Source organism: Tupaia chinensis, unplaced genomic scaffold, assembly GCF_000334495.1.
Source record: "Tupaia chinensis unplaced genomic scaffold, TupChi_1.0 Scaffold149011_1, whole genome shotgun sequence".
NCBI lineage: Eukaryota > Metazoa > Chordata > Mammalia > Scandentia > Tupaiidae > Tupaia > Tupaia belangeri.
In genome coordinates this window covers 814914-827216 of record NW_006208857.1, presented here as the reverse complement: position 1 = coordinate 827216, position 12303 = coordinate 814914, and the positions used below count along the sequence as shown (strand labels likewise).

Genomic DNA, 12303 nt, shown 5'->3' with positions numbered 1-12303 from the left:
AGCCCCTCGCCTATCTCTTTCTTGGAACCCCAGTGGTCCCCAAACAAGCTCACTGCACTAGCCAGTAGGCACATGGTCACCTATAGGTCATTACTTCTCAAGTTTTTGCCTTGATCTGTAACATTTAAGTTACTTAGGAACAAAGCCTTCATAGAACATAGAAAGGCGGGACCACCGGCTGGCATTATGGCTATGTCAATGGACTCCCACGTAGTCGACCGAGGTTCAAGTCCTGGACCCAGTGGTTTAAACTCATGTCAGGCACGTGTGTGTGCGTGCCCAAGATCCCAAGAGGAGAATGGAGAAGGGATTGCGGCGTGGCCATCCCCCGAGAGGGTGATTTCTCACTTTCTGTCTCTCTGTCTCTGTCTTTCTAGCAAGCGCACGTGCCCTATAGCAAAAACCTCTCCCAACCCCTCCCCCCCCAAAAAAGTTAAAAGTCTGGCTGAATGAGCAGACTCCCTATGTAGAAAACTTTCCATACTTGCTGGTCTGTCACTTACACACTATAGTCCCCCCATCCTGCTTACCTTGAACCTTCGAGCTAGAAACTTATTCTTGATCTCTAAAAAGTTGCCCCGGTTCATTTCGCCCTTGAAAGGCTCATTGAGGATGGCATAGCGTGGGTCATTCTGGATGTCCTGCCACCGGGCATAGCCATGGCTATTGAAAACGTGCTTAGGAAAAACAAAGCAAGGAACAAGAATCTCAAACTCAGGGACCTGCAGAACCCTCCACCGCACAGCTCAGACTCGGGCAAAGGATACTTTATGATGCCAGCGAGCAGCCAGTAGTCATGTCGCCGATGCCAGATCTCGTATGTCTTCTTGGTGACTGTGGCTGCCCGCTCCTCATTCTGCCAGAGGGAGTGCAACTCTGAGGAGCAATTTCAGAAAGAGACGAGGGAAAACAAAGGCAAACATCTGTGAGAATCCTAAAGCTATTCATTCCTGCCCACCTTCCCCTACCCCCAGATACCAGCCTTCCAGCCCAGCCCAGAGGCGCGCACTTGGCCTGCACTCCCTCGTAGCAGAGGGGAAGTCTCTGCATGCCAACTTCTGACAAGACCCTGGCTCACTTCACGTCCTTCCAACCCCAGTGAGCCCCTCATTTCCATACCAGTAAAACCACCATCTGCGATGTTGAACATAAAACGCTGTTTAATATTTTTCTTCTGCTTCTCATCACTCAGATCCTTGGGGGTCTCTCCATTCTGAAGCATCACTTCTTTTTTCTCTTCTTCTTCTTTCTTCTCTTCTACAGGCCATGCAGGGAAAACAATGCCAGCTCCAGACAGAAGCCCAGCACCATGAACCTTATACACAGCACCACACACCAAATATCCATCCACCTCCACACTTTCTTCACCACAGGTATTTCTCAGACCCAAAAAAGGTGCCACGGACAGACTGACAACTAAACGCAGGAACAAAGAGAGTCTTTTATCTGGGGCTAACTGGCTTTATGGGTATGGATAAAGAGGAAAGGATGAGTAAAGTCTTTGTTTCTGACTTGAAGTCCTTCTAAACACAACCAGCTTTTCCAAACACCCACCTTTGTCCTCCACCACAATAGGAGTCAGATCTATCGCCGACTTCTCCTCCACCTTCTCCACGTCAGCGACACCTGGTAGAGCAGAAAGCGTGGAGGATGTACCTACAGGAAGAACACTCCCCTCTGTTCTGCACTGTTATCCCATGGGCTAGTCCTATATCTAAATCCCTGTGACTGAAGTCATGAAAGATGTTTTAAGAGGGGAAGACGTGCAACTTAAAATCAAAGATGGTGTGGGACTGCCAAGGTGGTGAGGTAGTTAAGGCACTGGATCCCACATGCCTGACTTCACGGTTTGAGTCCCAGACCTGGCAGCCTGAAAACTGTAATGGGCATGCAAGCCCAACATCCCAAGAAGTATGGAGGAAAAGAGATTGCAGGAATGATTTCTAACTTTCCCTCTCTCTCTCTGGTGAGAACATGCACCCTATAGCAAAGCTAACAAAAATTTAATGATAAAATAAAATCAGGATTCTTCAGTATATCACTTCCTCCTGACATTTTTCCAGCCTGGCAGGAAGTCCCAGGGTGGCTCTGCTTAACACAGGGATCTGTACACATCAAACTGTGTATACCTTTGGACTCTGTCTCCATAGGTTCCTCTGTTCTCTCCTTCCCCTCTGCCTTTTCCACTTTATCCTCTCCCTCAGGAGGGTCAACAAGCACTTTCTCGTCCTCTGAGGCAGGGGCAGGGGGCTGTGCGCTCTTTGAAGGGAAAAAAGACAAGATGAAGCAGATAGGCCAGCACTTGACGGGGAGAGTGGGCTCATCCACGGATCCACAGTGTGGCACCCAGCTGACTCAGCTCTTACCTCCACTGTGGCCTCAGGGGCTGCAGACTTAACCTCCTTTTCTCCTTCTGCACCCTCTTCTTCTTTGAGGCTATTCTCCTCTATTTTTATCCCGTCCTCTGCAGACCAACAGGAGACAATCAATTAGGAAGGTCGCAGTCACAGAAGGTTGCACTTTACCCGTTTATGTCATCTGAAACTGTCCTCTCGTGCCTTTAAGAGCCAGCCCCATTCTTAGGACGGCTCTCCTAAACTGAGAGGAGGATGCTGTGTGTCCTGCCAGGCTACCCTGCAAAACCGAGTGCAGGGGAGCAGAAAAGCACCGGCCAGGACAGAAGGAAACGACGGTGCCAGGATGGGCAGGCTCACCAGCAGGCGGGGCAGGCGCAGGAGTGTTGGGTTGCGTATCCCCTGGCGTGGAGGGTGTGGGAGTCTTTGGGGAGGGTGATCCTGGCTGGGACATTTTTTTGTTTTCTTCTACTTCGGCCAGTTCGGGCATGCTCCAGCGCCCGTTTACATGTTCAAACTCCTGGACCTGCAGCAACACAGCAGACAAGACATTGAAGACCCAGCTCCAGCTCTGCCTCCCTTCCTGTTGGCCATCAGCTCCCTAGAAGCACTGAACACTGGAGGGGAGCTCAGGGCTCACCTTCTTGCGAATCAAGGACATGACACCAATCCTAGTGAGGACGTGCTGGCGAGACAGGCCTTCTCGGGGTACCCCATCAGCAAAGGTCTCAGCCCCATCCGCCCCCGGCTCACATAAATGCCTCATGAAGAGAGAGACATAAGCCCTGTGGTAAGGAAGTGAAGAAATGAGTTAAACAGTGATGATACCAACTCCCACGTCAGACTTTCCTGCCCCCAGGTAGGCACTGTCACAGGTGACAGCCATGGCTCCACCTGAGAGAGAGCCATGGCTGTCAGCCCCACATACTGGGGCCTGGTCTCAGGACCCCACACCATGCCAGGTTCTCTTTCAGGAAAGCAAGGAATACAAAGAATTTAATTACTTTCTTTTTCTTTTTTCCCCAAATTTGCCAGATGGTGCATATACTGGCCAAAAAGAGAGAGAGAGGAATAAAACGTTCCCCAAGGACCATGGTCACACCACAGTCCATTCTCCTCCATTTCTCTATCTTGCCAGGGTTTCAGACACACAAACATGCACCAGCAAGTTTATCAAGCAGCCAGGCCAGAATCTGAACCCTGTGGCTGACCGTGGACCTAACTCCCTAACCACCAGGCCATAGGCCGGCCCCACAAAGAACTCATTCTAACAGCTGCACCTGCCAACGACACCATGGGGAAGAGCCAGTCCTCTGCACAGCCTGGCCCAGACTAGGGAACACCGGACAGGCGAATCCTTCTCTCTCTCAGGCGCTCCAGCCCCCGACTTACTTGAACTCTTTCTCTGATTTGCCTCGAAGATCTCTCACAAGCCACTGGGTGGTAAAAGCATCCTGAGGTGGCATCCCGTAACGCATAATTGCATTAAGAAAGGCTTTCCGCTGACGAGCATTAAAACCAAGTACCTGGGTTGGGGGAGAGGGAATCTAGGTGAGAGGCAGGTCTCATCTCACTCCACCGAAGAACCAGCCCTTGGTGCTCCCCCGTCCCTCCTGAGAAGTGAACAGCACTTACTTCAATGTTCCCACCAACACGGGCCAACAGAGGAGGCAATGGCTTATCTTTGTCATTCCGCAGGCCCTTACGGCTAGGCCTGCGGGGAGCTGCAAGAAGAACGGGATGAGTGAGCGACACTGGATGGTACTAGACAAAGCAGTATTTCGAACACCAGCAGAAGAGCAGGGCCCTCACCTTCTGAACGTTCATCAAAGTCTTCATCACCTTCCTCTGAGGCCACCGAATAATCGGACTGGTTGTCGGACTGGTCGTCCTGCCAATCTGGAGGGAGAGAGGGCAGATGAGCGGGGCCCACTGCTCTAGCGGAACGGCCCGTGGGTGGGGGGCGGGGCCGGCCACACACACCTCGGTCCTCCTGCGAGCCATCATTGTAGTTGACCTGTTTACGGATTCTTTTCCCTTTGCCCAGATTCCGGGCTAGGTCTTCTTGCTGCTGCTCATAATGGTGCCGCAGCAGTTTCTCCCAGTAGTCAGGGTCCACACTTTCTTCCTGTTTTATGATCTCCCGTTCTACCTCCTCTTCCTCCTGGGACAGAGGGAGGGCCAGGACTCAGGGGTGCTGAAGTCGGCATGGCCAGCTCCCCCAGGCCTCACAGTTCCCATTCTGCTAGCTCCTCTCCATGACTGGACTCTTACGTACTCGGCGTGCCTGCGTGGACCTGAGAATCTCAGAGACATTTAAGTGACAGTGTACGGCTCTTCAACAGGACGTACAGATCTGCAGTCGGCATGACCAAGAACAGAGGCCAGGGCTATTAGCACAAGAGCAAGATGGAAAGACACTATGAACTTCCTGCTCCCCCTTTCCCTGACACATACAGCAGGGAGAAAGCAAAAAGGAAAAGAGAGGTTAGAGCTCTAGCCAGGCAGAATGGAGCAGCTTCTGAAATACTACAAAAGGTTTCACAGAGATTAAACAGAAAGACTGTAAACCCTTCTCATCTTCATAATGTCCTAAAAGCTACCAACTGTCTGAAGAAAAAAAAAAAAAAACCAACACCAAAAAGATTAACTATATCCTCTTATTTCCCAATAACACTCACACACCTTAGGCAGTTTTATGTAAGATCTATTTTGTCAGGCACTTCATGACCACTGACTGATTCCAAATCCCTTACATTAGAATCAAAACTGCTGGGCCTGCCCTGTAGTCTAGTGGTTAAGGGAGCTGCTTTCCATATGGCTGACCAGGGGTTAATCTCAGCCCCGGCAGCTTGAAATATAAACGGAGCACGTGTGCGGGTGTACCTAACACCCCAACACAGTGGAGATGGGAAGGGACTGTAGTGTGATTACTCCCATGGGAGGGTGCTTTCTCCTTCCCTCTCTAGCTCTCTTCTTCGTCAATTAGAAGGGAAAAAATAATTAAATTGCTAATAGCATGATATTAGAAACAATCTAAACACCCATCATCAAACAACTAATTAAATCAATGACAGTACTTCCAAACAAGGATGTTTTATGGGGAGATGGCGGGGCTCTTTTATATTGATTTGGACTCTAAGCTATATTACGTGGACAAAAGCAAGAAATAGAATATATAAACAGCAAATGAGTCCTCTGTAGCCATGTGTTCAACCAACCATGGTCTGAAAATATTTGGAAAAAAAAATACAAACTTAAAAACACAGTATGAGGAGTTTACACCGTCTTAGATATTATACATCGAGGTATGAGTAAAACATACGCACGCTGAGGCACGAAGGTTATACTGTGACTACTCCGTTTTACATCACAGACTTGAAAATCCGCAGACTTCCAAATCCAGGGGGTTCTGGAGCCCATACCCCACACACACCAAAGGGCAGGTGTATTTTTGTGTTTAAAGAAAAAGGGGTAGGATTAGCCTGGTAGCCTAGTGGTTAAGGGACCCTACATGACCCACTGCAGTTGGAATCTGGGCCCTGGCAGCCTGGAAACATGCCCCAAATCCTGACAGGATGGAGACATGGAAGCCACCTGCAGCACGACTGCTCCCCACTGGTGGTGGTGGTTCAGGGGGTGCTTTTTCTTTCTATCTCTGGTGAGTACACACTCTATTTTTTTTTTTAAGTTATGCTATAGGGCGCATGTACCTGCCAGCGACAGCACAGAGAGAAGGGAAAGTAAAAAATAACCCCCCCCGGGGGGGGGGGGACCACACTGCAATTCCTTCTCCATGCTCGAACCTGGTGGCTTAAACTCACGCTGGGCACGTGTGCATGTGTGCCCAAGATCCTGAGATAAGAATGGAGAAGGGATTGCAGCGTGGCCATCAATCACCCCTGGGGGGTGATTTCTCACTTTCTGTCTCTCTGTCTTTCTGGCGAGTGCACATGCCCTATAGCAAAAACCTCTCAAAAGAAAAAGAGAGGTCAGCAGGTGGTGTGGTGGTTAAGGTGCTATATTCCCATATGGCCAACTACTGTTCGAGTACCAGACCTGGAAGCTTGCTTTCTCATTTTTCCCTGTCTCTCTCTGGCCAAATTAAAAAATAACAACAAATAGAATTAAGTAAATAAGTAATTCTTTAAGAATTAAAAAGAAAAAAGTAATGGAGCAGGCAGGAACACAACCCTCTGCAAAGCCAGACCCACATGAGAACGGTGTCCAGAAGCTGCCCTTTGCATGTTGGACTCCTGTGCACATGCCAGTGATCCAGGCTAGCTACGGCAGGGAGTGAAATGCAGCATGACCTTGTTGTGGGGATGCCACTCACTCCTCTATCCTCCATGTCTCGCTCTCTCTCATGGAAAAATTAAATAAAATTAAAAAAAAAAAAAGTCTGAAAGAAAAAAGAGGCCCATAGTGGTGGCACGAAGGTTAAGGCACTAGATACAACATGGCCACCTATGTGGATCAATTCCCAGATACCCAACTTGAAAAATGACACCGGATGCGTGTGTGTGCATGCCCAAAATCCTGAGGGGAGAGTGGAGGAGGGACTGGTGTAGCCATCCCCTCTGGGGGGTGATTTCTCACTTTCTCTCTTCGGCAAGCACCCGTGCCCCATATCACACTAATATGTATATGTGTTACATACAATGTGTGTGTGTGTGTGTGTGTGTGTGTGTGTATGTGTTTGGGGAGGGACATACAGAAATTGAAAACATTAGCTGTCCCCAGAAAGGGAACTCAGTAGTTAGAAGTCAGAGTTTGGATACCTTTATCTTTTGAATTTTGAACCATGTAAGCTACCTATTCAAGAAAATAAAAGTTAAAAAAATTCTGTAATACATCATCAAAAGCGTGAACTACAGGTACTCATCAGAGGACGGCGTGTGTGCTCATGTGCTCACTACAGGGTTACCCAGTGGCACTGGCACGTGCTGTCCAGCCAACCACTTGTGCTTCCACTCGCCGCTAGTAAGAGGAGCGTGGCGCACCCCAGCAGCAGGGCAGTTTTAACCGAGTGCTCCTGGCCTACAGGGCTGCGTCAGCGTTCCCAGCCACCATTATGTGAGCTGAGGTTCGAGTCCCGAACCTGGTGGCTTGCTTTCTCACTTCCCCTGCCCCCTCTCTCTGTCTCTCTCTCTAGTCAAATTAAAATGAATGAATGGATAAATAAATTAAATAATTCTAAAAAAAAAAAAAGAGAGAGAGAGAAAAGCTCTCTATAAATTCCCATTTTATGAAAGACCTGAGTTTAGTCAATTTGGACCATGTAGAGATCATCATGGCCATGAAAGATGAATTTGGATTTGAAATTCCTGATACAGATGCAGAAAAGTTAATGTGTCCTCAAGAAATTGTAGATAAGAAGGATCTTTATGATAAAACCCCAGAGCCCTTTTCTTCGCTGAGAGAAGGCCGATGGTGCTGACAAGTGTCTGGGAGGGAGAGCACGTTTTGGCATTATTGCCGACTGACAGAGTAATTCTGCTGGGCTTGTATATAATTGTCTCAGTGTTGTATCCCTTGAAAATAAATCTTTAAAACCTAAAAAAAAAAAAAGAAAGAAAAAAGAAAAGAAACACATAGCAAGAGGGGTGGTTCTGAGTTGGAAAGACGAGAGACAGTGGTCTCTGCAGAGACCATGGGAAACCTATGCCAAGTCAGAGAACCCTGAGAGCTGAGTGGTTTAGAGACCAGATGAGAAAGCAAACTTTGCCTTCCATCTGTCTCAACTTTTTACATCATTTGGGGAAGAAAAATATTATAAGCCATGCACTTCTTACTATTTTTGGTTGTACTAGAGAAGGTTAAAAAAAATTAGAGGAAAGGAAGAGAAGAACAAGTGAAACAATTCCAACCTTCCAAACACAGGGACGCCTGGGGCTAGCATGTGGCGTGGTGGTTAAGGCACTTGGCTTTCAAGTGGCAGACCGCAGTTGGAGTTCCCAGAGCAGCGGCTTGGAAATCATGATGAGCACATGTGCATGTGTGTCCGAAATCCCAAGAGGAGAAGAAAGAAGGGATTGCACTAGGCCATCCCCCTACGGGACGATTTCTCAATTTTGCTCTCTATAGCTGAGGTGAACACACACACCCTATGGCAAAAAGCTAAAAAAACAGGGAAGCCTGGATCAGCTGGTGGCCTGGTGGTTAAGGCAGCTGGATACCACATGGCGAACTTCACAGTTCAAGTCCTGGACCTGGCAGCTTGAAAAACACCAAGAACATGTGCGTGAATGCCCCAAATCCTCAGAGGACAATGGAGGAGAAGGGATTGCAGCATGGCCATCCTCCTAGAGAATAATTTTTTGTCTCTCTCTCTGGTAAGCAAGCACACATACCTGGTGGCTTGTGGCAAAACTAAAAACAAAAATAAAAACAGGGACATGGTCTGAAAATTTAGGGATCCCACATGGCTGACTTTGTAGTTTAAGTCCTGGACCTGGTGGCACAAAAAAAAAATCCCAACAAGATGGAGCAATGAACCGAAGGGACTGAGGTGGGACCACACCTCACGGAGGGAGGCACTTTATCTCCCCCAGCCACCTTTCTGGCTCTCTCCAGCCAGCACACACACCCTCTGGCAAATGTTTAAGAAACACACACACAGGGAGGCCTAGAGGCTTTGGTGTAGGTGGCGGTACACTGATCTGGAGAGTCACATGCCGAACAGGTTCAGATCCCGAGTCAACTGGAAACATGCCCGGTACACTTGGGCCCCAAACCCTGATCTGGAGGACTGGGGGAAGGGATCAAGGAGGGATGAGACCATGCTGGAGTGCCTCTCTGTCTCAAAAAATAAAAGTGAACTTTAAAAGATAAACTTGGAGAGATAAATAAAAATAAAAGATAAAAATATAAAACTCCGATAGGGAGGAGCCAGCAGGTAGTGCGGTGATGCGGTGGTTAAGGCGCTGGACATTCCCACATGGCCGACCATGGTTGGAGTTCCGGACCTGGTGGCTTACTTTCTCACTCCCCCCTTAACCCCCGTGTCTCTCTCTCTGGTCAAATTAAAATAAATGAATGAATAAATTAAAAATTATCTAGATACATATCTTATCTCTTGCAAGTTTTCTGCAAAGAGATATGAGGCAACATTCAAAAATTGATTTGTTGGGACCAGCAGTTAGCATAATGGCTATGTCGCTGGACTCCCATGTAGTCGACCATGGTTCAAGTCCTGGACCCAGTGGCTTAAACTCATGCTGGGTGCATGTGCGTGTGTCCAAGATCCTGAGAGGAGAATGGAGGAGAAGAGATTGTGGTGTGGTCATCCCCCTGGGGGGTGATTTCTCGCTGTCTCTCTCTGTCTCTCTGGCGAGCGCTCGAGCCCTATAGCAAAAACCTCTCAAAAAAAAAAATATATTGATTTGTCAGGTTAATGAAGATAAGAGAAAACGAGACCCTGGTAAAGAGCCAATTTGACTATTCTGAGTGTGGAATTTGGCTATAAGTTTCCTGGCAGCCAAGGCAAAGTTGAGAATATGACTAGCAATATGTTAAAATCTTCATGTTTAAGGTAAGAGGTGTGTCAATTCAATGTACTAAAATTTGCCTACAGACTTTTTTTCTTCTTGTCTCATATACCACGTTGGTCTCGATTCCAACTTTCAGACCAATCGCCAAGCCAGAACTGCCTTAGATTCATACTCACCCCCATTTCTTCCTCCCGCACCACATACTGGGCCACTTTGAACGAGCTCAAATATTCATTCATGCCCTGTAATTCCGTGTCTTCAGTCTCATCCTGGTTACGGTCCAGCAGTCGTTCAATGGCCTTATCGTCATAGTGGATAACGCTGCTATCTTCTCCTTCTTTGTTGTCTCCTCCTATAAGAAATCAGGGGCCCATACCCCCAGAGTCAGCTTCAGCTACTGCAGTAGAAAAACCAGTCCCACAGGTGATCCTATCAAGACGCTTCCCCCATGTCCTTACAGGCCAAACCCCACACTAGAACATCAAGATCCCGACGACTGTACCTCCATCCGTGGCTTCATCCTTAAACAGCTCCTCAGTGCCAAATTTGAGGATATCATCAAGCTCCTGCTTGGACATAGATCCAGTTTTGGAGCCCAGCCCAGGCCGCACCACTAGATGCGTCAGCATCATCTTCTTCTTGGCCACCTGAGTGATACGCTCCTCCACTGATGCTCGGGTCACAAACCGGTAGATCATTACCTTCTTGTTCTGCCCGATGCGGTGAGCTCTGCTGAATGCCTGGAGTTAAGCAGGAAATAAAAGCAGAACCCTTATTTCCCTGCTGCCCCTCTTACCCAGACTTCCACATAGTAAATTCAATCCAGGACGAGGCAATGGCTGCAGCGTGCCTTCACACAAAGCTTCATTCTCCACCCCTGCCCCAGACGCTGCCATCTACCCAGAACAGGACCGGAGCTAACCCCGACTCTCTGGCTACAACACGATAAACGGCGTGAAGAGAATCTGTTGATTCTCACTTAAACCACAAATTCCAGATGGTGGAGACCTCACAGAAAGCACTGTGCATCTCCAGTAGGTGACTATATTCCGGGGCTCACCTGGATATCATTATGGGGGTTCCAGTCAGAGTCATAGATAATAACTGTGTCAGCAGTGGCCAGGTTGATTCCAAGGCCCCCAGCTCGGGTGGAGAGCAAGAAGCAGAACTGCTGAGCACCTGGTGCTAAGAAAGGAATCGAAACACCATTAGAAGTGTCTCCTGAGCTCCAGTTAATACACGTGGAAGGAATGGCTGAAATAGAAAACCTCGCTAGGCAAACACCACCGCGATAATCACTGTAAACGAGTCTACCGATGGACAATGCCATCAGTGTAAAAGTTTAGCAGCAACAGGATACTAGCCCAGTGTCAGATATCTGCATCAAGATATTTACCAACTGCACGGGAAAGAGCAACTTTACGGTAGAGAAACTTGACAGACACCACTTTAACCAAGTGACCAGGTAATCATGTCAGCGGGCAAACACCAGGTCCACCTCCCAGTGTGAGGCACTGCAGAGGGACCAGCATCAGCCCCAGGGCATTCTTGCCCAAAATGTCTCACCTAATCAAGAGAAAACAGCAGACAAACCCAACATAAAGACACTCTACAAAATATCGTGTTCTTGGAAAAGTCATGAGGCATTTTTTTCTATGTTTAATGCAAAAACACATCATGACTCTTCCAATAACTGCCCAGGCCTCATCGAAAGCATCGACATCATGAAAGAAAAGGAAAAAAGGAAGAGCTGGCATCAGCAGGAGTAGGCGCAGTAACTGCCATGTAGGATCTGGGGCTGGACCCTGGGACAGAGCAGGAACACCAGGGAAGTCTCAGCCCACACTGCACGAACAGGGCCGCGCCAGCGTGAGCGTACACTGCAGTTACGGAAGTCGGGATTGAGAGAAGCTGGGTGACGGGCGCCCAGGAATGCTCCGTACTATTCTGCAAGTGGAAGTTCATTAAGTCCAAAATTATTTCAGAAGAAAATCTTTTTAAAAAAAAGCGTCAGCATCTACTGAGACAGACAAGTGTGCCACTAATTCAGAATCTGAGCTTGAACAAGTCCTGACTGCTCTCTTGGTCTCAAGATCCAAGGAGAAGGATTATGCAAAAATTCTCTCTTCCTTCCAGCAGAAAAGAACAAAGATCATAAAGGAAAAACATCTCCTAAAAAGAGTCCACACTCGGGAACCAGCAGTTAGCGTAATGGCTATGTCGCTGGACTTCCACGTAGTCGACCACGGTTCGTGTCCCAGACCCGGTGGCTTAAAACTCACGCTGGGTGCGTGTGCGTGCGTGCCCAAGATCCCAGGAGGAGAATGGAGGAGAAGGGATTGTGGCGTGGCCATCCCCCCTGGGGGGTGATTTCTCGCTTTCTGTCTCTCTGTCTGGCAAGCGCACGTGCCCTATAGTGAAAAACTCTCAAAAAAAAAAAAGAGTCCACACTACGC

At 48.2% G+C, this 12303-nt stretch overlaps 1 protein-coding gene and 1 non-coding gene across 9 annotated transcripts in view; both read right to left on the bottom strand.

The window, feature by feature from the left end:
- CHD4 (chromodomain helicase DNA binding protein 4) overlaps positions 1-12303 on the bottom strand; it is a 37424-nt gene that overhangs the window by 4946 nt on the left and 20175 nt on the right. For 7 of the 8 annotated variants that reach the window (XM_027769209.1, XM_006170818.2, XM_006170819.2 and 4 more), the window contains 15 exons: positions 10908-11032; positions 10350-10587; positions 10024-10199; positions 4338-4518; positions 4167-4253; positions 3990-4078; positions 3747-3880; positions 2995-3139; positions 2715-2880; positions 2367-2464; positions 2130-2259; positions 1555-1626; positions 1120-1257; positions 768-876; positions 531-663 (listed from right to left, as the gene is read on the bottom strand). In XM_027769209.1, coding sequence (XP_027625010.1) covers positions 531-663; positions 768-876; positions 1120-1257; positions 1555-1626; positions 2130-2259; positions 2367-2464; positions 2715-2880; positions 2995-3139; positions 3747-3880; positions 3990-4078; positions 4167-4253; positions 4338-4518; positions 10024-10199; positions 10350-10587; positions 10908-11032 — 2021 coding nt within the window. The remainder of the gene's footprint in view (positions 1-530; positions 664-767; positions 877-1119; positions 1258-1554; positions 1627-2129; positions 2260-2366; positions 2465-2714; positions 2881-2994; positions 3140-3746; positions 3881-3989; positions 4079-4166; positions 4254-4337; positions 4519-10023; positions 10200-10349; positions 10588-10907; positions 11033-12303) is intronic. The other variant, XM_027769210.1, reaches the window with a different exon arrangement.
- LOC114006585 (small Cajal body-specific RNA 11) lies at positions 2544-2680 on the bottom strand. Its single transcript, XR_003548299.1, has one exon.